The 22,306-nt window shown below is 53.3% G+C and overlaps 3 protein-coding genes across 4 annotated transcripts; 2 read left to right on the top strand and 1 right to left on the bottom strand.

Annotated features, from left to right (window-relative positions):
* The first annotated feature begins 708 nt into the window (after window positions 1-708).
* On the top strand, window positions 709-11,130 carry CCBL1 (cysteine conjugate-beta lyase, cytoplasmic). Its single transcript, XM_014942764.1, has 14 exons — window positions 709-827; window positions 2,672-2,793; window positions 5,197-5,255; window positions 6,192-6,342; window positions 6,656-6,805; window positions 7,177-7,263; window positions 7,378-7,506; window positions 7,850-7,970; window positions 8,623-8,699; window positions 8,949-9,038; window positions 9,204-9,390; window positions 9,611-9,687; window positions 9,980-10,066; window positions 10,465-11,130. Exons 2-14 carry the CDS (start codon window positions 2,710-2,712, stop codon window positions 10,531-10,533), a joined length of 1,368 nt encoding a protein of 455 aa, XP_014798250.1. The 5' UTR covers window positions 709-827; window positions 2,672-2,709; the 3' UTR covers window positions 10,534-11,130.
* A 1,143-nt stretch (window positions 11,131-12,273) lies between these two features.
* On the top strand, window positions 12,274-18,005 carry LOC106888667 (chromosome unknown open reading frame, human C9orf114). Its single transcript, XM_014943065.1, has 12 exons — window positions 12,274-12,330; window positions 12,414-12,456; window positions 12,671-12,790; window positions 13,170-13,329; window positions 13,995-14,084; window positions 14,395-14,444; window positions 14,687-14,817; window positions 15,318-15,390; window positions 15,738-15,836; window positions 16,597-16,699; window positions 17,285-17,432; window positions 17,621-18,005. The coding sequence occupies exons 1-12, from the start codon at window positions 12,289-12,291 to the stop codon at window positions 17,693-17,695; spliced, it is 1,134 nt and encodes a 377-aa protein (XP_014798551.1). The 5' UTR covers window positions 12,274-12,288; the 3' UTR covers window positions 17,696-18,005.
* A 397-nt stretch (window positions 18,006-18,402) lies between these two features.
* ENDOG (endonuclease G) lies at window positions 18,403-21,494 on the bottom strand. 2 transcript variants are annotated; one of them, XR_001412146.1, is made up of 4 exons: window positions 20,850-21,494; window positions 19,958-20,067; window positions 18,906-19,283; window positions 18,403-18,743 (listed from the first exon to the last, which is right to left on the bottom strand). XR_001412146.1 is itself a non-coding variant. In XM_014943066.1 (3 exons), the coding sequence occupies exons 1-3, from the start codon at window positions 21,480-21,482 to the stop codon at window positions 18,998-19,000; spliced, it is 1,029 nt and encodes a 342-aa protein (XP_014798552.1). In that variant the 5' UTR covers window positions 21,483-21,494; the 3' UTR covers window positions 18,750-18,997. The 2 variants fall into 2 exon arrangements, 1 of the variants encoding a protein (XP_014798552.1); XM_014943066.1 differs by lacking the exon at window positions 18,403-18,743 and having other exon boundaries at window positions 18,750-19,283.
* Window positions 21,495-22,306: the final 812 nt, after the last annotated feature.

The raw sequence follows: 22,306 nt of genomic DNA, 5'->3' as shown, positions 1-22,306 counted from the left end.
GAGAGCTACACGACCTGATTCATCGGTGCATGTAAAGCCTCGTCACAAACGGAAGAGGGAAGCTGAGAGAGGGTAATTTGCTCTCTACGCCTCACTTGAGCAAATGACTGGTGGAGAGTTCAGCTCCTGCATCCGTGTGCCAAAATCCCCCTCTGAAGTTGCTGTCTGTGTCTCTGACCCTCCACAGCCCAGGGGTCAGACGACGCTGCAGGATCCTGCTTTAGGTTGTATCGTGACAGCAGGTCATTAACCTCTGATGAGCATAACGCTGATGCTTCCACCTTCTGTACCTGCGACCCATTCTCTTCTCTAACAATATTAAGCCCACAGGGTGGAATTTTTGCAAGTGTCTGACTGACTTAAAAATTCATTTTTTTCAAAATGACAGAAAGCTTCACTCAAAGGAAAATTCCCAGCCATTGCCATGCCAAAGTAATTATAGCCATACCACAAAAATTATCATGCTATAATAATGCCGATATGGGCCTCCATCTGAACAATAAATGCTGAGATATTTTCCCAGGCAGCACAAATCCTCTGGCAGGTCTGGCTCCAAGCCTCAGGGAAGAAACGACCTGCCCCCACTCTCCTCCCTCACCCTGCTGCTGTAGAGAGGGAACCGAGACCTCCCGTTCCCCGGTACGATATATTCCCTCTGAGTGTTGTAACTCGGCTCCTGCCTCCCTGCAGCCTCTCCGACTCCTCCCAGGAAGTCCCAGCTGCAGATGAAGCATTTCAGAGACAGGGAGAAGGCGGCATGTGTGCAAACGCAGCCTGGGCGGTCGTGCCAGACTTTCGCAGCGTAAGGCAGCGTGGCCCAGCTTGATGTAAGTCGGTTTTACCCCCCACCATCCCTTCTGGCGCCTACGTGTGTGTTCGCTTGCTGGTTGTTGCCGCTGCATTCGCCCGTGCTCCCGCTGTGGTGTTGGACCCCCCCAGTGTGATGGGATCAAGGAAACCATTGTCCCCAAAGCCCTCTGGGGGACCTGTGAGCAGACAGGCTGGCTGGCACCATGGAGGTGCTTGGGGAGCAGCGGGACAGAGGAAAAAAGCTAGTGCCCGCAGGCTGGAGGGCAGGAGGTGGTGAGTGACCGGTCCCCGCGGTGACCTTTCAGCTGTCACCTCCAAAATCCTCAGTGCGCTCCAAACCGTGCACCCCGCCAGGGCAAGAGGTGCTCTGGCAGCTGGGAGAATGCCTACAGCACAGCCTGAAGCACCCAAAAACATGAGACTGAGCCTTTCCTAGGCTTTTTGACTTCCTAGTGGCTGACCCCTCTTCAAAACATTGTCCAGGGCTGGGGAGGTGAGGCAGAGCTCTCTGCCCTAGACCCAGTCAACCTGACCCCAATGCTGCCTCTAGCTCTTTACAGGAGCCTTGTGCCCAGCTCTCCCACCATCTGTGTGATTTTCTGTAGCCCAGTGAAGCCTTTTTTACTGCCACACTTCAATTTTGTCACCTGCAGGGTTAGTCTCCTCCTTCTGGTGCTCATTTGTTTTGCATCCCAAAGGAGCGTCCCCCTGCATTTCTGCGCCCCTTCCCAACACGCAGCTGTCCCATGCACAGGAACAAAGTGGGTAGTTTGCAGTCCCAAGCAATCTTATGTTGTGTTTTTCCAAAGAGATGTAAAATCCCACTGGTCTCAGTTGCTGTGCACTTGTGTTAGAAGGGGACTCTCATCCTGCATGTAAGGATGGAAAGTGCACTGAGCAGTACTGAGAACTTACCTGTGGGCTGGCCAGCTTCAAACTCATTGTAACTTACTTTTTGGCAGCTGGGTAAATTAATCCATGGGTGGTCAAAACAAAGGTGTATGCATCCTCCAGAGTCACTGCTTTTATCTCAAGTACCTAAGAAAACATTAACTTATTTTAGCTTAAATACCGCATGTTTAAGCAATGCTATAGAATAGTTAAGGGGACCTGAGATGAAGGAGCAGGCTACATCAGGCACAGAAATTAATTTGTTTGGGGCCGTGAAGGAAAAATAAACACCAAAATCACTTTGGAGATGGAAGCTGACATAGTGTTAATCAGAATAAAACTTGTGACTAATGAACTTGGAGCTGCAGCAGCTGAGAGGCCAGAAATTCTCAAAGATAGCAGCACTCTTGATTCAATATTTTTTTTTTTGGTAACCTTAAGACCATGAAGGAAGAGGAAGGGGTGGGTTTACCCAGTGTACATCTTGTTTCTTGAGTGGCCAAACAGCCCTGCCAAGGCACAGCCCCTTCAGTGAGGAAGGTGGAGGTGCTGCAGGGGAGGAAGGGCAGAGGCAAGAGATACCTGGGATCAATGAAACTGGAGGGGAAGCTGATGCTGAATAGTGAATTCCCAGAGAGTGCCCTCTTGCTGGTGTCTGCATTGCTCCCACCCATGCAGAGTAAAAAGAGGGGAACCTAAAATTGGGGAGGGAGGAGGCAGAAGCTATGGTTGCCCTTGTGATCCTGACTTTGTACTTTGTGCCCATGACACACACAATCTCAGCACTGTTTGGCATTGCAGTGACAACACACAAAGCAGCTTGTTCCCCCTTTTCCTTTCTGTGGCAGAATAACCACAGCTTTGGGTCTGGAGCTGTGCTGCATCCCCAGGTACGTGGAGAGTTTGCTTTGCCCCTGCAGCTGTGGAGCGATTAACTCACCCCTCTGCTTTGTGTCCGGGGGAAATGCAGGTCCGTGCCCGCAGGAGTGAGACAGCAGGAGCTGTGGCATGCTCAGGAGAGCAGGACTGTCTCTGCGTCACTTCTTGCTGGGGAGGAAGAGCAGCGCTGGATATAGCTCCTACTCCAGTGAGGTATTGAATGCCCAGCGTGACTGTTTTCTGGCCAGCAGCCTGGTCCCTGGCTCAGGCTGCAGCGGTGCGGAGCCCAGGGGAGCTCACTGCCCAGGAGTGAGCCTTGGCAGCAATGGCAGATAGGGCATGTCAGGAAAAGCCACACCGGTCCAATCTCTTCAGTAACCCCTTATTTCCAGGTAGCCTGTTTAAAGGGAACATCTCATAAGCAAGGGAATATCCTTCATACAAGAGAAAGCTCATTGTATGTGGGGATGCCTCATCTGGTGATCTTTTCTACTGAATTCTCTTGGATTGCACAGTGCTTGGGAAATATCAGCATCCCTCTTGGAGATACAAGCATGCAGAGCAAAAAAATCACGTGCAGCAGGGACGCAGTGGTAGAAGGCTGTGGTTGTTAAGTCTTCTCCATTTGCACTCAATTACCCTGTCAGGCTGCCAGGCAAACTGCAGCTGGAGAAACACATTGTTCAATTTGGGGGGCAGAACAGGCTGGGGATGGGATGGGGGGGACATCAAAAGAAGAAAGTGTTTGTCATTTCCCTTCCTGAAAGGGCTGGAGCAGAGGATGGGATGGGATGGGATGGGATGGGGGGGACATCAAAAGGAGAAGGTGTTTGTTATTACCCTTCCTGAAAGGGCTGGAGCACTCAAGGCCTTTCCTCAGAACTGGGAATGTCTAGGCTTAAAGCACATTCTTCCCACTGACCCCCATCACGTTTGCTGTTAAATTCTCTGAATTGTGGCCAGAAGCAGCCCCATCGCAAGAGAAAAGCACTAGAGCCGTTAATAGTTCACCACCAGCTATTTTTTACTTCCAAAACCACGAATCCTTCTACTCTCACCAAAATCAGCTCAGGCACCGGGTTCTTGCTGACCATAATATCCATGACCTTGTGCAGAAAGAGCAAAGCAGGATGCTGAGGGAGAGGAGTGGGGCTCCCCTAGACCCGGGGAGCAGTGACTTCTGCTCGCCCTTGGCTGCCTGCCCGGCACCACGGGGGAGCACAGAGTCCACTGGGTGCCCTCTGAAACACAGGGCTCCACAGCAAGTGATTCACAAAGATTCCGAGTGAGGGCTGAAGCTGTAGAAAAATCCAGAGACCTCAACACAAAATATCGCTGAGGCACTTTTCAAATTGGGGTGCAGCCCTCCGGGGGTGAGCAGGTAAGTGGGAAGTTACTGCTGCAGCCCAGCCTGGGGAGGGGGGCTGACCTGGTACCCCCCATCCTGGCACGGCAGAACACAGACCCTGTCCCCTCACATTGCAGCTCTGCATCTCACATCTCGGCTGCTTTTACGTGCCCTCCTCATCCCTGTTCAAATGCATTTCATTTGCTGTGGTGACAATCGTTATCTTGGCTCATTGCTTCAGAGACACTCTCCTCACATCCCCACGCTGGCTGTTCTTGGTGCACTGAGCATTGTTTCTTTCCAGTTTCCAGTCCCTTCTCTGTCTGATTACCTTTTCCCTGCACTGTTGAGTTATTAAATTCTGCCTCTGCCGCTTTTCATCATCCTCACGATAAATTCCCCATCAAGAACATCTGACTTGCTCCCACTGTGCTTATCCAACTGGAAGGGGGATTTTGCTCTGAATGTTTCCTACTGTCCTTCTTCCTACCCCCCCCCAGCCATGATGCAGGTGGAAATTAAATATCAGTCATTAAATAAATTAAACAGTCAGGCAAACTGTACCTTGGTGTCTCCATACATCAGACTGACCTCTGTGCTGTGCACCCCCTTGCCTGTACCCATCTGCTGCCTTGTTTTGCCATGAATTTTAGGTGCAAAATCCAGCATTTTGTTTAGGATCTAGAACAAGTCCCTTCACCAAGGGCTCCAGTAGGAGAAAGGAGCAAACCCTACTTCTGCTACTCCTTAGAGCTGTATGGAATAAAAAAGTTTATTCTAGGAAAAGGGGATGTTTTCTGGCCTGTGGAGAACAAGGAGGTCCTTCCAATGGAGGACAAGAGAGGCTACAAAGGCCGAAGCCTGAGATCTGGGATCATTGACCTGGCTCTTACAGCTTGGCTGAGCTCATTTGACCCCATGACTTATTCCAACTGAAAATGAGGTTTAAGGCATTGCCAGCTCCCCAGTGAGTGTACACGCGCTTCTTTAGCTCGTCTGTTTTCTCAGTTCCTGTTGAAACTTGTAAATGAAACTTCCTCCTGTGCCAGCTCTCATCTGTTTGATCTTTCATAAAAATTGTGTGAAACTTCTTCCAGAAGCCACTGCATCAGCATTGCTGCCCTAAGGTTGGTCAGCAACAACCCATGAAGCAATAAGGGCACACCTTCCGTTGGGAAAAACCTACCTGGGGAGGCCACGTCCCCATCACGTGTGGCACCATTGCCGCTAGTGAAATCTTCAAACTTGCTCTCTCTCTCTCTTTGCAGGCAAAGATGTCACGGCCAGTGCAAGCTCGGAGGCTGGAGGGAACAGACAAGAATATCTGGTGAGCTAAGAGAATATCTGGTTTACCCTGGTGGTAGATGTGGTTTTGAGCAGCCTAACACCAGGTAGAAACCACGGCAGCCACACAGCACAGAGCAGCAGAGCCTCCTTCAGCTGCTTTGCATTCATTCAGGAAGCACATCAGGGCAGATTTGTCCCAGGAGACTCTACCCTGGCTCAGCTCTGTACCTGCTGCTCACACTTTATGCCATATCACATGTCCCACACCATCCTGTGGGAAGGCACATTGTAGCACATTGCACTCCATCCGACCCATCTATCCCAATGATCCCAGCAGCACCCAAAGCCCCGCTCTGCTTGATTTCAAGCTACAAACTGCTGACGAGATGGTTCTCAGGTGAGACAAGCGCTGAGTTCAAGCTGCCTTTCCCTCTGCAGAGGCCTTCACGGTGTCTAGTTCCTAATTTTGTGGAACTGGTATTAGCTTGAAAACCTCCGAGTCCCCTCCTTCTCAGCCTTGTCTGATCAGAAGCGCTGTGAGGCTTCAGCTGTGACCACACAACCAGACAGTGCAGTGGCTGTTTCTTTTGAGAACAAATTAAAGCCACCCCCTGGTGTCTAGTTCCTAATTTTGTGGAACTGGTATTATCTTGAAAACCTCCAAGTCCCCTCCTTCTCAGCCTTGTCTGATCAGAAGCGCTGTGAGGCTTCAGCTGTGACCACACAACCAGACAGTGCAGTGGCTGTTTCTTTTGAGAACAAATTAAAGCCACCCCCTGGTGCCTTATCCTCAGTTTAATTAAAACAGGTCTAAAATGACCTGTGCTTGGTCCTGTCCACCTGTGAGCAGCAGGATGGCTCTGCAGGAGGGACACCATCCTCACTCCCAAAGGGATGCTGGCAAGCAGAGCCAGTGACAGCGCACTGCCCGGACCCTCTGTAAATGCCTCTCTTTCTCTCCCTTCCTTCTCTCCAGGGTGGAGTTTGTAAAACTGGCTGCCACCTACTCCAAGGTGAACCTGGGCCAGGGCTTCCCCGACTTCCCTCCACCGGACTTTCTGAAGGAGGCGTTTGTGAGAGCCCTCAGCGGGGAGAACCACATGCTGCACCAGTACACCCGTGCCTTTGTGCGTGACCAGACCCCCACTCCTCAGCAATGTCCCCCTTGCTCCCCGTTAGCCCTGGCTGCTTCAGAGCTCACCAGGCAGCAATAAACAGGGCAAACCACATGAGGCAATACACACATCCAGCCTCAGCCCGGGCACCCCACACCCAGGGCTGTGACACCCTGCTTTTCCAGGCTGTTTGAAGCAGCTGGGCTGGAAGATGCCCCACACACTCAGTCACAGGGCACATGGCTGCCCAGGCCCCTTCCAAGGGCTCATCTGTGTTTTAGGAGGCTTCTGCAACCCAATTCTCACCTCTCCTCTCACCCCACAGGGCCACCCACCTCTGGTGAACATCCTAGCCCAGTTCTTTGGGAAGCTGCTCGGACGAGACCTGGATCCTATGACCAATGTGATGGTGACCGTCGGGGCATACCAGGCTCTTTTCTGCTGCTTCCAGGCTTTCATTGAAGAAGGCGATGAGGTAACCCAAAATTTGGGTACGTTGCACAGGCAGCCTTCCTCCAGCAGAGCCCTTCTTGGCTGTGGGTCTGCCAGGAGCAGGTTTTCATAGTCCTTTAGCAAAGCAGAAAAGTTTTTATCCCCATTCTCCAGTATTTGAGCTTCCAAATGAAAAAAAATCGCTGCCACAAGGCCCTGACTTATTTTTGCATCAGGCAAAATAACCCTTGTGCTCCATGTGATGTTCTTTCATGACACTGCCCACTGGCAATGCATGTTCTCCATGACAGTAATTCAAGGATTAAAATTTCCTGTCCCTTCCATTGCTCTCGGCACCCATCAGGGAAGGTCTGAGCAGAGCCAGGAGGGTGCTGACATGTCCCTTTCTTCCAGGTGATAATCATTGAGCCCTTCTTTGACTGCTATGAGCCGATGACAAAAATGGCTGGTGGGATGCCCGTGTTTGTCCCGCTGAGACCGGTGAGTGGGTCAGAGCAAAGCCATTGAGGAGGGAAGAGTCATAGCAGAGAGGTGAGTGGTAAGAGAAGTGCAGAGGTAGCAAAGCAAGCTGAGATTCCTCTCTGTTCTCTCTAGAAAGCTCCAAAAGATGGTAAATTGATGTCTAGTGCAGACTGGCAGCTGGACCCGGCTGAATTGGCTTCTAAATTCACTGAACGGACAAAAGCCATCGTCCTGAACTCACCCAACAACCCCCTGGGCAAGGTAATGCCTCTGGCCTTGCTGTGGCTGGTCCTGAAAGCAGCTGGAGTGCTCCAGCTCACCCAGCCACATTTGCAGGGTAGCAGTGACATGATCTTCCTCACACACAAGGGAAATAGGTGCTGTGGCAGCACCACACAGTGCACTTGTTTGCCTGGTGGTTTTATGCCTGTTTTTTTTGTGGCAGCAGTGGCTTTGCCCTGTTAGACCATTGCAGCCAGCTCCTGCCCACCCTGGCTTGGGAGATGGTGCAGGCAGGATGTGGAGCCTCTGCAGAGAGGCAGGGACAGGCAGGGGCTGAGAAATGCTCCTGCAGCATCCACCTTCTACTCCCTGCCTGCTGCAGGTGTTCAGCCGAGGGGAGCTGGAGCTCATTGCAGACCTGTGTGTGAAGCGCGATGTCTTGTGCATCAGCGATGAAGTGTACGAGTGGCTGGTCTATGACGGGAAGGAGCACATCCGCATCGGTACGGAGAACGGCTTGGCTGAGCTTGGGTGACTTCTCTGGGCACAGCATCTTCAGGGAAAGAACTGGTGATTTAACTGGGGTCCCCTGGAAGTTACATGGGCTACTTACATGCACAGCTCTAACAGGCACATAAGCCCATTAGAGGTATTTTGCTGCACTTCAGTCTCAGTCTCCAAACCAAGTCTTAAACTGACTTCCAGAGCCAGTCAGAGGAAACAGAGACTTGGCTTCACAGTGTGAAATCCAGAGCAAACAGCCCTTTGGCTCCAGGGAAACTATTTTTTCCCCCACACTTCATAAAACCAGTTTTCTGGTGTCTCTAGTTTTAGGACATCCATTTCAACATGATTTCAGAGGCCTGTTCTTCCTGTTGCAATCACCTTGTTGCAGAGTAATGGTGCTTGGCACCTCTGGGAACCCCCAGGCTGGGTACATGTGTATAAAAACAATTACAAAAGAAATGCTCTTGAGAAACCTGGCTGCCTGCTTGGGCTGTGCTTTGAGGCTCACCCAGGTGAAAGATGTGCTGTGAACACAGGAGGCCACCGTGGGTTATGTTGGGCAAAGAGCTCCCACCATGTTATTAATGCAGCCCAGAAGTGAGCACACTGAGCTCTGCCATTGGTGTTTCTCTCCTGTTTCATTGCCAGCCAGCTTGCCAGGGATGTGGGACCGCACGGTGATCATCGGGAGTGCTGGAAAAACCTTCAGTGCCACTGGATGGAAGGTGAATTCTCCTGTGTGGCATCTCATGCCACATCCCCATCCCCATCCCTTTCCTCCGTGGCATGAGTCCCATGGCTCTGGGGACACTGCTGCCACACACTCAGCTTTGAACCTCAGGGTCTGAAAGTACCAAAGCTGCTTTACGATAGCTCTGTCTGGAGCATACAATGAAGCCAGCACAGACAAATAAAGGGCAGCCCAAGCAGGTACCCAGACATTTACCACTTTCCTCCTCCTCTCCTGACCACAGGTAGGCTGGACCGTGGGACCCAACCGGCTGCTGCAGCACCTCCGTAACGTGCACCAAAACTCAGTGTACCACTGTGCCACCATTGCCCAGGTAAGGTGGCTCCCTGCAACTGTCCCCACAACTTCTAAACCCCTGAAGCAGAGGTGAGAGAGAGTCCTTCTGCTCCCTACTTACCTGTGAATTGTGTTGGAGCAAACACTCTGGTTCTCATAAAAGCCTTGACCATCTCCCCACCGGGCACCTCTCTCCTCGCAGGAGGCTGTGGCTCAGGGTTTCCAGAGGGAGCTCGAGCTCTATGGGAAAGCAGACAGCTACTTCATCCAACTGCCCAAGGAGCTGCAGCAGAAGAGAGACTGGCTGGTCCAGAGCCTGGATGCTGTGGGGATGAAACCCATCATCCCGGAGGGCACCTACTTCTTGGTGGCAGACATCTCCAAGTTCAGTGAGTGACGCAGCTGCGGTTTTGCTCAGACAGGGTTGAGTGTGGGAGGCCAGCTCGGAGTGGTACCGCTGGCAGGGACAGGAACCTGCACAAACCACCACCAAAGCAGGGACAGACAATAGCGTATTGCAAAAATAGCTCCCAGATGCCATGGGTTTGGGGCTGGGCTGAGGCACCCGGCAGCAGCCCCCACCTCCGTGCTGCTGTGCTTCTCCTGCAGAATCTGACGTGCCTGATGTCCCCGACTCTGATGAGCCCTACGACTCCAGATTTGCAAAGTGGATGGTCAAGAATAAGGTAAATGCACTTGGCCCTTTCTGCCACCTTTACCCTGGGTGGGTTTGTGCCCTCCCTGCTGGGAGGGGCAGCACATCACCCCCACCACTGGGTCCAGCACCTCATCTGGGAGGTGCCTGGGGTGTCTGTCAGCAGCTGACCCCAACCCTGGCAGCCTGAGCTCGAGCAGAGCGAGTAGACAGGGCACCAAGGGCATCTACAAGCCCATCCATGAGACTTATGAGCAATAAGGAGATGGCTTCAAGCCAGGCCAGAAAGAGTAACCTCAGCTCCATGCGTTTCCCCTTCCCAGGGACTTGCTGCCATCCCACTCTCTGCTTTCTATTCTGGGGCCCACAAGAACAACTACAATCATTTCATCCGGTTCTGCTTCGCGAAGGTGAGATACGTGGCAGCACGAAGGACGGTGAGGTTGAGAGTAATAATCAGGGTTGGTTTAATTAGATAAATGCTAAGAAGAAAATTAGAGTGCCTTGGGCATTAAAGGCTGAGCGTGGCATCACAGATGGTTCAACCCTCTCCTGCAGGACAGGAGGGGTGCCCGTGCCATCCTCAGCTTTGTCCCGTCAGCATCCCACATCTCTTGGTTAAGGCAGGGAGTCTTCTGGGTGCACGTTTGGCTGCCCCAGAGATGCTGAGCCTGTCTCATACTGAGCACAGGATGTTCACAATGCTCTAGAAAGAAAATGAGATTTTATATAAACGATGACTCCTGGACTATGAGGAGAAACAGGCTTTAGTTGGAAGGCACTGACCAAACCTATGGCATTTGTTTAGGAGGAAGCCACACTGAAAGCAGCAAATGACATATTGCAAAAATGGAAACGGGAGAAAACCAGTCCCTGAGCACACTGGAGACAAAACCAGGCTCTCCCTGGTACTCACCTGCCACAACCGCTCTTCCTCCTCTTCTTTGCTTGGCTACAAACTTTAATATGTCCTTATTTTTGTGCTTTCAACCACATCTTCCGTCGGACAAATGGGTAAGAATTTTGCCAGACCCAGAGTCTGGGAGAAACTTTCTGTCACTGTGAAATGACTCTGCTGTTCCTTGCAAAAAGTGAGCCTTCCCATGCGCTGCCAGTACTCAATGTTTCTTCTTACCACGTTTAAAGACTTTGATAATCAGTTCTGGGATGCATCCAGGAAGACACAAGGTAAGGACGGCTCCTGGGGTCTTTTCCACCACCAAAATTCTGAAAAGCAGCTTCGGGCTGCTCCTGCCGCTGGTGGCCCCCACAGCCTCCCACCGGCCGGGCTGGTGGGCGGTGGGGTAACACGAGTGGCGTTTTGAAAGGTGATTCTTGCACCATTTCTGATTTCGACCCGGATAAGAATGTAAAACAGCATCATCTATCACGCAGGGGTTGTGCACAACAGACTGTGCGATAAGTATTTGTGGTGGTTAAATTATTAAAGATTAATTACTGCAATTATTGAAAAGCAAATGTTTCTCTAATGATTACAGGGCTGACACAGCTCTCCTGGAGAGCTGCCCTCACCCATGCGACAGCTGTGTAGTGTCCCACAGTGATGGTGGCTCATCCCACCCGGACTGGCGGGTCTGCTGCAGCTGGTGGCACCAGTCCCACCCCGGAGCAACGGGGGGAGGCAAACACCCACCGGGGGGGAGGCAAACACCCACCTCCTGCCTTCACCCCTGATATGCAGATGTGTCCCCTCTCACCTGCTCGCACAGCCTGGGTGGGCGAGGGCGCTGCTGAAGGCTTTTTTTGCACCTACATAGGTGCCAAGTGCTGGAAGAGCTGCAATCACCAACACAGATAAACAACCGTGAGATTAATTACAGGAATTAAAGATTTCTTGCAACATCCCTGTGTGTGTGGGCTCTTGCTCTAGGCCACAACACACCCTGCAAGGGGGAGGGTGCATCACCCCATCCTCCAGCATGCGGAAGGAAAAGGGAAGGAAAAGGGAAGGAAAAGGGAAGGAAAAGGGAAGGAAAAGGGAAGGAAAAGGGAAGGAAAAGGGAAGGAAAAGGGAAGGAAAAGGGAAGGAAAAGGGAAGGAAAAGGGAAGGAAAAGGGAAGGAAAAGGGAAGGAAAAGGGAAGGAAAAGGGAAGGAAAAGGGAAGGAAAAGGGAAGGAAAAGGGAAGGAAAAGGGAAGGAAAAGGGAAGGAAAAGGGAAGGAAAAGGGAAGGAAAAGGGAAGGAAAAGGGAAGGAAAAGGGAAGGAAAAGGGAAGGAAAAGGGAAGGAAAAGGGAAGGAAAAGGGAAGGAAAAGGGAAGGAAAAGGGAAGGAAAAGGGAAGGAAAAGGGAAGGAAAAGGGAAGGAAAAGGGAAGGAAAAGGGAAGGAAAAGGGAAGGAAAAGGGAAGGAAAAGGGAAGGAAAAGGGAAGGAAAAGGGAAGCCCCCCATCCCAGCCTCCCTGGAGAGGCTGAGCAACACCCGCACCCTCCCACATCTTCCCCTTGGGTCACCCATCCTCCCGCAGAACGAGGCAGACCCTGCTTAGCTTGACAGCCCGCCCAGGCCACTTAAAGGCTGGGGCCCCGCCCCCCTGCCGGGCCATTGGCTCACGTGACTCCGGCCTCCGCCAATCCCCACCGCGGGGGGGCGTGGCCGAGGAGCGCGAGCGGAAGATGGCGGAGCCCGGCGCGGCCAAGCGGCCCAAAGGGATGCAGGTGGGGAGCGGGGGGGACGCTCGGCCGTTACCGGGGGCTGCCCCTGAGGGGATTCCGGCGGTAACGGCTGCTGTCTCCCCCAGGTTGAGGATAGGAAGGTGAACTGGCGGCGCTGGAAGCAGGAGAGTAAGGCCGGGCCCGCGGCAGGGGCTGGGGGCGGGCGGGCGGACTGGGCCGCAGCCGCTGGGGGTGCCCGGTGAGGCCTCGGGACCGGGAGGAGCCGGCCTCGAGCGCTCCGTGCTCCGTATCGCGGCCTCCGGGCCCTGATACTGCCCTCCCCAGCTCTGCTCTGAGCCGTCACGGGTCGTTGTTTAAAGCCAGGTGCTGTGCTCCCTTCCAGAGAAAGCAGAGAAGAAAAAATGGAAGGAAATGAAGCTCCTGAAGAAACTGGAAAAACAGCGGATGCAGGAGCTGGCGGAAAAACAAGCTGAGAAGCAGGAGGAGCAGAAGGAAGACAAAGGTGATGCCGCTGTGGCCCGACAGGGAGGCCTGGGCTGACAGAGCTGGGAGAACTTGGTCCTTAGGAGTCAGTCTGTTTTACGTATCGATAGGAAAGGTGATGCTCAGCTTCACAGATCTGCTATAGATCAATCCACGTGCATAAAGAGGTGTGAAAACGATACAGTCACCTCTCCATGAGAGGCCCTTCTTAAGAGAAAACCTGTGGTTAAAAATCCAAGAAATACAGGTTGCTTTTTTTCCCCACGACAGCTGCGGTTGAAGTAGTAAATAAAGTGCTGTACGTGCAGCTGTCACTGTGGAGCTCTTTCTGATCACACTCTTCTCTGATCACACTCTTCTCTGATCACACTCTCTTCTGGTCACACTCTCTTCCCCAGGGCGTCACTACACGCTGAGCGTGGCCGTGCCAGGCTCCATCTTGAACAACGCGCAGTCGCTGGAGCTGCGGACGTACCTGGCTGGACAGATTGCTCGGGCCTGTGCCATCTTCTGCGTGGATGAGATCATAGTGTTTGATGAGCATGGAGAAGATGCAAAGTAAGGAGGAGCCATCTTGTTCCGCAGAAAGCGTTTCCTCTCCACTTTTAATTTCTTCAGTCTTTTATTAAGCCGAGACCAGCAAAGAACTGCCTGTACCTCAAGCAAATGTTTGAATCTCTCTCAAATGCCAGGATGGCAGGGACCTTTATACCACTGGGCAAAGATGTTGACTTAAATGCCCTGGGAACTAGGATTGTATATCCCAGCATGGGGGTGACAAGGCAGCAGGAGGTCAAGTTCTCCCGTACTCTTAAATCTTGCCATGGAGGGACAGGGCATCCCTATATCTTTATAGAAGACGAATTCCCATCCTTCAGCTTTTTAGCCTGGACCTGCATCTCTTCTAAGTGGCCAAGCTGTGCAGTCCTGTAGCATCCAGCTCAGTGACACCCAACTGCCTGGTTGTATCAATACACAAAGATCAAAACCAAGACTGAATAAGATACTTAGCTTACAGAGAGAATTCCAAATATGATTCATTAACAGTCTTTACATCTGGAGTAGTCCTTCTATAATGTGGCCCATGTATTTCTTGGTGGTGGAGGCAGGGGGGCTGCTGCTATTTTCAGATTAAGGACCCAGGCTTGGTCTTCTGAAGACGTGACCACTTGAGGCTGTGCAGTCTTGTGCTCAGTTCACAAGCTGCTTTCTTTCTCTTTCAGGACTGTGGAGGGGGACTTTGAAGGAATTGGGAAGAAAGGCAAGGCTTGTGTGCAGCTGGCTCGGATCCTACAGTACTTGGAGTGCCCTCAGTAAGTCCACCATGGTCAGACCATCCATCAGAACTGACTACCTTGGGTATCACGTGCCAGAGGCTATAAGAGTTGGAGGAGCCAAACTGTTTATGTGGCACAATTATGGAGGATCTGATTGTTTCATGTCTGGTTCAGGAGTTTAACTGAAAGAACAGCAGTGAATGCAGGATATAACCTGCGTGCTACATTAGAGGTAGATCAGGGACTTGGAAGAGCTCCTTTAAGTCAATATGGAGCTAGAATTGTGGCTTGGATTCCATAGAAACAACTGTTTTCACATTGTCTGTTAACACTTGTCTGTTAACAGGTACTTGAGGAAATCCTTTTTTCCAAAACATGAGGATCTGCAGTTTGCAGGTAATAATTCAGTTGTGTCTGACCCAAGCTGTTGGCTCCCCCTTCCTGAGCTCTGGCTCTTGTTTTGCATGGAATTTGTATGGAATTGAGTAACTTTTCTCCACTTCAGAGCACAGGTGAGGTGCTGTGCTATGGTGTGCTGGACCAGAGAGGGAAGGGGCAGCAGAGCAGTTGTACTTACACCTGTGTTCCCACAATTTGTGTCCTCTCCTTAGCTGTTGCTTTCCTCTGTGCTGTTCTAGGGCTCCTCAACCCCCTGGACACCCCTCACCACATGCGGGTGGATGAGGATTCCGAGTACCGAGAAGGCGTAGTGTTGGACCGGCCAACCAAGGCAGGCAGAGGCTCTTTTGTTAACTGCGGGATGAGGAAGGTATGTCTGTCTGTTACTTACCCACAGGTCCCCAAACAATTTCCCCTGTGTCTCTGGTGGATTTGAAGCAGGCAGGGTGGGTACTGCTGGGTTTCCCAAGGCCATAGGGGGCTGGCTTGGAGTTTAATGCTGTTGCCATCTTGTCCCTTTTGGTTCGTTAATGGTTGTAGCTTCCCAAGTCATTGCTTCCCTGCTGGAGTTGAACCTTTGAGCACCAAAATAAGTCTCAGGCTGCTGACCCGAGCCACCCTGAGCCTGCTCTGGCACTGTATGCACCCCACAAGCCCTGATTGCAAAGCTCCTCATTCCAGCTCCAGCCAGAACAGACCCCCACTTCCTCAGAGGGTTCCCTTCCTTCCTCACCTTCCCCAGTATTTTCAGAATGTCTGACTCTGGGCTCCAGCCAGAACAGACCCCCACTTCCTCAGAGGGTTCCCTTCCTTCCTCACCTTCCCCAGTACTCCCAGAATGTCTGACTCTGATGCTGACTTTCACTGCAGGAGGTGCAGATCGACAAACAGCTGAACCCCGGTCTGCGAGTCACTGTGCACCTGGAGGAACCCCAGAAGCCAGGTAATCCACTGCTCCATTACTGTTGGTAAACTTCAATCCTGCAGGAGTTGGTCCTTCTGTAGGAGAGCCTTCAGAGTACTGATTTTTTAAGGTACCCAGCAGTTCTGCATGCTCCCTTCACACACAATTTCACTAACACCCTTACCATACCTCTCTAATGAACTGGAAAGAATTACCAGCTCTTTGACTGACAATAAAGAGCTTTCCAGAACGTGCTCCAAAGGGAGGTTCTTGGTCATACACTAAGTCAGTGCCCTGCCCCAAGAGAAACTGCCCTACGTGGCTGGTCAAATCCAGCTCTCACTGGGAGATCCCAGGAGTTGTTGATTTCTTTGCTTCCCTTTCAGAAGCTAAAGTGCGGAAAGGCACCGTGGTGTCCTCACACCACCCTCGGACGGTCTCAGGCTTGTACTGGGGTTACAGCGTCCGCCTTGCCTCCTGCCTGAGTAAGTATTTCCAAGGGTTCTCCGCTCTGTCGTGTCTCTGCCTGGGTTTCCACACCAATTTCAGGCCTATTGGCTGCACACCTGCAGCACATCTGTCGTGTCTCTGCCTGGGTTTCCACACCTTTCAGGTCTGCTGGCTGCACACCTGCAGCACGCATTAACATCTCTGTCTTAGAAATCTCTCCTGTCTCAAGGCAGCTTACACATGTAGTTAGCAGCCATGTGGCAATCAAATTTAAGGATTAAAGCTAGGGGTGTGAGCCACCCCAGTCACCTACCAGTACTCTGCCCTGTACTTCCACTCACTGTTGTGCCAAATGTCCATGTTGTAGCAGGAGATGAGTTGGTGCTCTCCATCTCCAGCCAGTACATCTCCATTTCCATGATAACTCCTTACCGCTCATTCACACCAAAGCCATGGGTGACATTTGAGCTCAAGAGCCCTGCAAAATCCTTTTCCTGTCTTCTGATTGATTTGAGCTCCCAGGAAAATCCTAAGCCATGAGTCAAGGAATGGCTCCTGGCACCTGTTTGAGCTTTGAGGAGAAGGTGCTGCAGTTGAGAAGGGTGACAGAGACGCCTGCAGCAAGGGAATTATGTGGGAAAGAGGAATCATTCTGTCTCCTGCTGCACTTCTGGCACTGAAAAGCAATTCCTTCTGCTGCCACCGTTCACCCATGGAGTGTTTCAGCCTGTCCAGATGCACACAGCGTGGGTGAGGGCACCCCGTGAGTGACCCCATATCCTGTTTGTTTCCCAGGTGCTGTCTTCTCAGAGTGCCCGTTCAAGGAAGGCTACGATCTCTCGATTGGCACCTCAGAGCGGGGCAGCTCCGTGGACCAGGCCACTCTCCCCTCCTTCAGGTTTGTGTCCTGCTTGGCCCCACTCGGAGCCCCCAGGGAGGCCAGGAGTGGGCAGACAGAGCTGCACTGTGTCCCTGGTGCTCTCCCAGGCAGAAACACTCCTAGATAAAAGTGCAAGACTTGCCTGCAGGCTCCTTCCTCTGCTCTGCTGCTCCCTTTTGTGCCAAAGCACATTCTGCATGACAGAAGCTGGGGGAACTACCCCAAGATAAGGCCATTCCTTTCCAGGTTCTCTGGTGTGGGTCCTCCCAGTTCAGTTGGTAGCAGGGACTGTCACTTGGGCCACGTGCTGTGGGGCTTTGTCAGGGAGGCAGCTGCACTGGGCATAGTCAGTGCAGGACACAGCTCCCTGCTTCAGCAGCACAGAGGTGTTTGGAACACAGACCCAGACACCTGAACAAAAGAAATTAGTCAGCTTCTTGCAGATCAAGTTAAGAGAATTGTTTATGTGAAGCCAATTCTTAATCCACTTGAAGGTTCCAGGCACATGAACATCTCTCCTGTCTGAAGCTTGTAGCATCTGCCTCTTGGTACAGGGGTAGGAGCTGGTGTCCCCTCTCACCCTTTCCCTGTGCTGTCCCCTAGGCACGCCCTCGTCGTCTTTGGAGGTCTTGAGGGCTTGGAAGCTGGGGTTGATGTAGATCCAAACCTGGAGGTCACCGACCCAAGCGTCCTGTTTGACTTCTACCTGAACACTTGTCCCAGCCAAGGCAGCAGAACCATCCGGACAGAGGTAGGGCAGGTGGCTGATGGTGAGGTGGATGCCTGTGTGCACAGAGCAGTGCTGTGTTTCCACCTCTGGCAGTGACACACACAGCCCACGGTGTCATTCCCCACGGTGACACCTCAGCAGGGAGCAGCTGGCTTGCCTGGTGTTCCTCAGAGAGCAGCAGTTCTGATTGCAGCCCGGCTCTGTTCCAGGAAGCCCTGCTGATCTCTCTGTCCGCGCTGAGACCCCACATCGATGAGGCTGTGAAGACACCCAGCGACAGCTGAGGGAAGGAAAACCACTGACCTTGCCATCAGCTGAGGACTGCCTCGGGCAAGCAGCTTTTCAAATGGCAGGGCACTGGGCAAATCACTCCAAGAGCCTGGCCGGGCCAAGACACAGCGTGACCAACGCTGGCAGTGCTGCTTGAGCGAGCGTCTGGCTGCTGTTGGGACCAGCAAGTCTGCACCCTCCTGCCTGCGTGGTCCAGCCAAGGGCTGTTTGCTGCCCCTCACCAGCTGGAAGAAGCCTGGCAGCAGACTGGGTCTGAGGAATTCAGACATCTGGGGTTGGGGAATAAAGCAGTATGGAACCTCAGCTGCCTTGAAGTCCACGTGCAAATGTCTTGGTGTACAGGATGGGCACTCAATGTCCAGAGATCCTGCACACTCAGTGCCTCTGGAGCCATATGGTCTTCAGACTTAAAGGAAATCAAACTTAATCTTTATGCCAAGAAGCTGTTCCTGTCTCAGCCTGATTTCCCCCAGCCCTCCCCTTCAAGGCTTCATCCTTCCTAACAGCAGGAAGAGCTGGATTTTCAGTTGAGCCCCAGCACTAAGCATAGCTCGTTACAGTTTGGCTCCATCTGTGATGCCTTAAACTCTGCCCACAGTGAGCTCAAACAGGAAAGCAGCTGGGAAAGTTGGCTCTGTCCCCCCCCCTCCTGCTGAGATATTCAGGGCTTTGGTAAGAGCAGATAAGAAACAACCAATACTGTGGGTGTTCAAAGCTTTACTGCTAAAACCATCTTCTGAAAGAAAACAATCATACAATCCTTTGGCCACAGGAAGGCAGGAACCTCTCCTCTCCTCCCAACTACACCCATCTTGCTCCTGTCCTTCCTTGCTAAATAGCAATTAAGTAACTTCCCTTTGTGTCTTAATTAGTCACACAACTCAAAGGGAGCAATTACAGGAGCAGATTAGGGGCAAAGTCTAGACACCTGCTACAACATCAAGTGCCTGGGAGCCTTCTGCAGAGCCTGTGGGAGCTGTGTGTGCGTGATTCACCGTTACACGAAGCGAGAGGAAGGGTAAAGAGAAGCATCGGTTTGATCTCAAAGGGAGCAATTACAGGAGCAGATTAGGGGCAAAGTCTAGACACCTGCTACAACATCAAGTGCCCGGGAGCCTTCTGCAGGGCCTGCCCGTGGGAGCTGTGTGTGCGTGATTCACCGTTACACGAAGCGAGGGGAAGGGTAAAGAGCATTGGTTTGAATCTTATTTCCCACATTTAAAATTGCCCAAGGAGCTATTATTCTGCTATCAGTCCCTGAATCCAGGGGATACCTGGATTTGTTTAGTTGAGGTTCAACGCTTGCTTCCAGCTGTGATGGCTTTCAAGTTACTTGTTCTCTTCAAGATGTTTGGGACAAAGAGGAGCCCTGAGGCTCGCTCGATGCTCTCGATGGGAACCAGGAACCGTTCCAGGGGGATTTTCTCATCCACGGGGCTGTTGGGCATCACGTACGAGCGCAACTCGATCTCCCCGCTCTCCTTTTCCAGGATGAGCACCTTGAAGAAATGGGTGGGGACGGCCACGTTGTTCTTCCCAATCACCTGGTACTTGACGTACATCTTCCCATCGGCCTCCATCCTGCACCAAGAGCAACATCCCATGTTACCTCCTAGTCTGGTGCCATATCCATCCCCTCAGCCCCCACCCCACAGTGTGGCAGGGACCAGCCCAAATTCTGTGGGAGGGCTGTAAAAACGGTGCTGAAACAGAGGCTACAGGACGTGGTGAGGCTGAGCCATGTATTGGGTCTGCTCCCCCCAGATCTCTTCCCCACTGTCTCTCTTTAAAAGCCTTTCCAAGCTCTTTCCTGCTCCTGAAGAGATCTCAATATGAGACAGCTGCTCTTCAGCACTATATGAAGATCTCTGCAAATAAAAGTTGTGCTCTTAAGTGGAGAAATTCCATCAAATAAGACCTGGAAGTTTTATTCTGCAGGGAAGGGGCTGCAGTCTCATGTTAATGTAATAATCTAGTAATCTGTTACTACTGGGTTGTAAAGGACTGCAAACAAAAGCGACTTGGTTATGTCGCGAAACCCACCTTTACTCACAAAATAATCAACTGAATGAGAAATACATGAACTAATCCTAAGAAAGTACCTTTCCACAAGTACTTTCCACATCTGGTCTCACCTGAGCGGGGCCTTGGCAGGTCCCCACCATTTGGGAGCAGCTGGGAGGCTGCACGCCCTCAGCCTGCTTTCCTTTCCCAGCATCTTTGGAGCGTGGTCCCAGCTTGGCCCTCGTGTTTACCTGGGCAGGTAAAGGGGTCCTGTGCAGACATAGACGTTCTTGTTGTTCCTTGCCAAGCTTCTGCTGTACTTCTCAAGGTTATTCCAGGCATTCTGGTTTAAATGAGGAACCTAGAAACACAACCAGGGCAACAAAGACAACAAAATCAGTGGGGGATTTCCTCACTGTTCAAATAACACCTGCCTTTTCTGTAAGGTGTCTCACAACGTCCCAGGGACCTTCTAGAAGAGATCTCCACTATCACCTCTTCTCCAGAGGCTGCCTACAGCGAGGTCCCTGTTTGCACACCCAGGAACAGAACCCACTTGCCTTATCCCACAATTTTTGCAGGCATCTGTCAGCCTGTTTAACTTTGCTGTGCTGAATGGCTCAGAGGAGCCCCCCGGCAGGCACATTGCAGGATCACTACTGTTGTTCAGCAGGAAATAACAGCACCTCCAGGTGATTTTGGCCACTTTGGACCCACTCTGCCTGAGCCACTATAGGGACAAACCTTACAAGGTCATGTATGATAGGACGAAGGGTGATAGCTTCAAACTGGAAGGGGGCAGATTTAGATTAGATATCAGTAAGAAATTTTTCACCATGAGGGTGGTGAGGCACTGGAACGGAGAGACTGTGGCTGCCCCATCCCTGGAGGGGGTCAAGGCCAGGTTGGAGGGGGCTTGGAGCGACCTGGTCTGGTGGGAGGTGTCCCTGCCCAGGGCAGGGGGTTGGAGCTAGATGATCTTTAAGGTTCTTTCCAACCCGAACCATAAGCACACGGAAGAGCCGGCGGCGTCCGGAGGTGGTTTCCAGCGGGGAGCGCCGTCTGCCCTTGAACGGGGGCAGCTCCGCCTTCCCCCCCCCGCTTCCTCCGCCCGGGGACGAGTCTCCCCGCGGCGGGTCCTACCTGCGGGGCGACGTTGCTGAGGTAGAAGGTGTCCCTCATGGCCTTCTGGCTCCACTTATGGTTGGCGGCGGCGGCCAGGTGCCCGCGGTCGAAGCCGCTGCCTCGGTAGTCGGCGTTGGTGGCTCGGTGGTATTCGTGAACCGTATCGTCCTCTTGGAAATCGCAGGCGGCGCGGTCGGAGGTGCCGCTGAGGGTCTCCCGGTTGAGCTGCTCGATGACCCACAGCGCGCTGCGGCTCCGCGGGTCGTAGCAAAGCACGTAGGACTCGCGGCTCCGCAGCTGCGCCAGCCCGGGCAGCCCGTACTTGGTCAGCTCGCTGGAACCCGGCAGCGCCGGCGGACCCACGGCCGCCGCCGCCGCCACGGTGGGTACCACGGGCAGGCGGGCCAGCAGCCCCTCCGCACCATCGCCCTGCGGCCGGCGGCGGGCGGTGAGGGCCGCCCCCAGCCCCGCGCCCAGGGCCAGCGAGGCGCCCGACAGCAGCCACCGGCTCCGCAGCATGGCCGTGCGCTGCGCCCGAGCCGGCAACCGCGGCTTAAACGGGCCGCGGCTTTCCCGCTCTAGGGCTCCTCCGCTGCCAAGGGAGCATTGCCCCTTTAAGGGCGTGAGGGCGCTCTGAGGGGAGGCCGCCATCCCTCGGCGGCGAGTGAGGCAGCGTCGTGCAAAGAAACCATTTTATTGGGCCCGTACTTGGTCAGCTCGCTGGACCCCGGCAGCGCCGGCGGCCCCACGGCCGCCGCCGCCGCCACGGTGGGTACCACGGGCAGGCGGGCCAGCAGCCCCTCCGCACCATCGCCCTGCGGCCGGCGGCGGGCGGTGAGGGCCGCCCCCAGCCCCGCGCCCAGGGCCAGCGAGGCGCCCGACAGCAGCCACCGGCTCCGCAGCATGGCCGTGCGCTGCGCCCGAGCCGGCAACCGCGGCTTAAACGGGCCGCGGCTTTCCCGCTCTAGGGCTCCTCCGCTGCCAAGGGAGCATTGCCCCTTTAAGGGCGTGAGGGCGCTCTGAGGGGAGGCCGCCATCCCTCGGCGGCGAGTGAGGCAGCGTCGTGCAAAGAAACCATTTTATTGGGAGAAACGAGAGAACAGCGTGAAAACGGAGTCCCGGGACGTACAAAAAATAAAGAGCGGAGCGGTCAGCGAGGCGGCGGGGACCCGCGGCTCCCCCTCCTCTCCCCACGGTCGGGCTCGGGGCAGGGCCTGTCCCCCCTGTTCCCTCCCCGCCCCGGGCCACCAGGTCTACCCTCCACTGGGAAAGCGCCCCCGGCTCAGGCCGCCCCGGCGAAGGCAAAGCAAAACCGCCTTCCCTGGGAGGAGGTGGCGAGGGTGCGAGCCCGCTCCAGGGCTCTGCTCGCCACTGGGCTCCCCCCCGGCCCCTGTCACAGAGGGCACCGAGAAGCGCCGAGGTCAACACCTGCAGCAGCATTAACTCCAAGCTCATCACCAACCTATGTTTGCACA

The sequence above is a fragment of the Calidris pugnax genome, unplaced genomic scaffold (genome assembly GCF_001431845.1).
Source record: "Calidris pugnax isolate Ruff unplaced genomic scaffold, ASM143184v1 scaffold102, whole genome shotgun sequence".
NCBI lineage: Eukaryota > Metazoa > Chordata > Aves > Charadriiformes > Scolopacidae > Calidris > Calidris pugnax.
Note: the sequence above shows the minus strand (reverse complement) of the source record. Positions and strands in the feature narration are given on the sequence as shown.

Excerpts from the sequence above, each read along its gene's own strand:
- LOC106888667 (XM_014943065.1), top strand. The coding sequence starts at position 12,289 with ATGGCGGAGCCCGGCGCGGCCAAGCGGCCCAAAGGGATGCAG. Across the intron at positions 14,445-14,686 it reads TGAGGATCTGCAGTTTGCAG|GGCTCCTCAACCCCCTGGAC; the intron begins GTAATAATTCAG and ends GTGCTGTTCTAG. Across the intron at positions 14,818-15,317 it reads TTAACTGCGGGATGAGGAAG|GAGGTGCAGATCGACAAACA; the intron begins GTATGTCTGTCT and ends CTTTCACTGCAG.
- CCBL1 (XM_014942764.1), top strand. The coding sequence starts at position 2,710 with ATGCTCAGGAGAGCAGGACTGTCTCTGCGTCACTTCTTGCTGGGGAGG. Across the intron at positions 8,700-8,948 it reads TCAGTGCCACTGGATGGAAG|GTAGGCTGGACCGTGGGACC; the intron begins GTGAATTCTCCT and ends TCCTGACCACAG. Across the intron at positions 9,688-9,979 it reads AGTGGATGGTCAAGAATAAG|GGACTTGCTGCCATCCCACT; the intron begins GTAAATGCACTT and ends TCCCCTTCCCAG.
- ENDOG (XM_014943066.1), bottom strand. The coding sequence starts at position 21,482 with ATGGCGGCCTCCCCTCAGAGCGCCCTCACGCCCTTAAAGGGGCAATGC. Across the intron at positions 20,068-20,849 it reads TCAGCAACGTCGCCCCGCAG|GTTCCTCATTTAAACCAGAA; the intron begins GTAGGACCCGCC and ends TTGTGTTTCTAG. Across the intron at positions 19,284-19,957 it reads GGACCCCTTTACCTGCCCAG|GATGGAGGCCGATGGGAAGA; the intron begins GTAAACACGAGG and ends CTCTTGGTGCAG.